Source organism: Glycine max, chromosome 20 (assembly GCF_000004515.6).
Source record: "Glycine max cultivar Williams 82 chromosome 20, Glycine_max_v4.0, whole genome shotgun sequence".
Lineage (NCBI taxonomy): Eukaryota > Viridiplantae > Streptophyta > Magnoliopsida > Fabales > Fabaceae > Glycine > Glycine max.
The window spans coordinates 800,008-801,957 of NC_038256.2; the positions used below are offsets into that span (position 1 = coordinate 800,008).

The 1,950-nt window shown below is 33.3% G+C and overlaps 1 protein-coding gene across 1 annotated transcript; it reads left to right on the forward strand.

Moving 5' to 3' along the window:
- The first annotated feature begins 798 nt into the window (after window positions 1–798).
- LOC100794800 (uncharacterized) lies at window positions 799–1,741 on the forward strand. The gene has a single exon (XM_003555642.4). It carries the CDS (start codon window positions 941–943, stop codon window positions 1,451–1,453), a length of 513 nt encoding a protein of 170 aa, XP_003555690.1. The 5' UTR covers window positions 799–940; the 3' UTR covers window positions 1,454–1,741.
- The last annotated feature ends 209 nt before the right edge of the window (window positions 1,742–1,950 follow it).

The following is a 1,950-nucleotide window of genomic DNA, read 5'->3' on the forward strand; positions in this document are numbered from 1 at the left end:
TTTTTGGTTTAGATGCATTTCACATAGGAGAAAGATTACAATATAACATATTTATTAGGATGATGCTTTCCATTATATGATATAAATTACATGTCAATGCATGGAATAGATTATTGCTACCAAGTAGACAATTTATTTTTGATTGATATGCATAGAATGTATTATACATTTAAGTGTCTGTATTTCTTTTTAAGATTGTGATGTTGATGAGGAGATAGAATAACTTTAAAAATGTATTAATTTTGACTTTACAATTACAACTAATGAGTATGATGTATATTTTTTTTAATAGATTAATTTGAGAGAATTGATATCAGTTCAGATATAACAAAGAGAGAGGGAGAGAATCAGTTGATCAAGACTTGAAAGTAAATAGATTTATTGCATTTAATAAAATTATGTTACGTCCGTACTATTTTATGTTATGCTCGAAAGATCTTTAGTAATTATTAAATTAAATTCCAGTTATGTTTTTAAATACTTTTATTTGTTGATTTTATAATTAATTAAAGTAGGAAAAGACATTCAATGTTAATTAAATTTCATGAACTGAAGTGGACATGTTTCATTGACTGAATAATAATAAAATTAAAAAAAAAGAAAGAAAAACAGGCAAAAACAAAAATCAAGTTAGCTAGGGAAAAGATAGAAATCTGGCCAAGTGTTTCTTGGAAGTTGGAACAGTTTTAGCCATACTTGGTAATATTTTAAACATTTTCCTTTATCTCAACTTTTTAAAACAAAAAAAAATCTCGTTTCTTAATTCACCGTATGTATATATATATATATACACTCAATCGTCCATCTTCGATTCCTCATGTGAGCCCTTTCTTTTCAACCCAAAACCCATTTCTTCTCTCTTAACCCCAATTTTCTCTTCCTATAGTTAGGAATTAATCTTTTTTGTTCTCCTTGTTTAATTAATTGATAATTTTTGGTGATGGGCAATTACATTTCTTGCACCTTGGCTCCTCCTTTGATGAAGAACACAAGGGCAGCACGCGTGATCTTCCCCACGGGCGAAGTGAAGCAATACAAGGAGCAAGTGATCAATGTCGCCGAGCTCATGATGGAGTGCCCCACTCACTTCTTAGCCAACTCCAACTCCCTACACATCGGACGCCGGTTTTCGCCTCTCGGCGCCGACGAGGAGTTGGAGTGTGGCAACGTCTACATCTTCTTCCCCATGAGAAGACTCAATTCCGTTGTCACTGCCGCCGACGTGGCAGTGCTTTTCATGGCGGCCAATATGACCGCGAAACGGATAACTAACGACAAAGATTTAATGTCATGTGATCATTTAGCTGAAGGTGTTGGAACAAATGATGATGTCCCAAGGTTGAGCTTGGAAGGGGTAGAGGTTGAGTCAGGGTTTCGGAATAGGTTTAGTTATTGTAGGTCAAGGAAGCCTGCATTGGAAACCATCAACGAGGAACCCATTTGGTTAAGGTGAAGAAAAGTGAAAGAAAATAGATAGAGGCGGCCAAAACATCAATGTACGTAGGTACGTTAGTGGTAGATTTTTATTAATGATCATATACAAGAATTGTTATGTGATATTTAATTGACAGACTTCAGATTATAGAGAGTTGTGGTAGATTCATATATATTTGTGTATATACAACACTTTTGATCTTTGTATACAAAGAGTTTGATCAAGGAGGTGTATGGTGGCTTTGTACAAATTAAATTGAGTTTCAGAAAAATATAAAAATTGTATATGGGCGTATATTGACTTAAATTCTTCTCTCTTTTTTTCGGGGACGATCTAGATATTTTATGGTTGTTTTCCCTCCTTTTCTTGTAGGTGGAGTGAAACAGACATAGATCATATATAGATTATATAGGCTATATATGACTGGTCTTTTTTTTTACAGAGATCTTATATACAATGTTTTGGAAAACGGTTGGTGACTGTAATTATATATAGTCACATCAATTATATTTGTA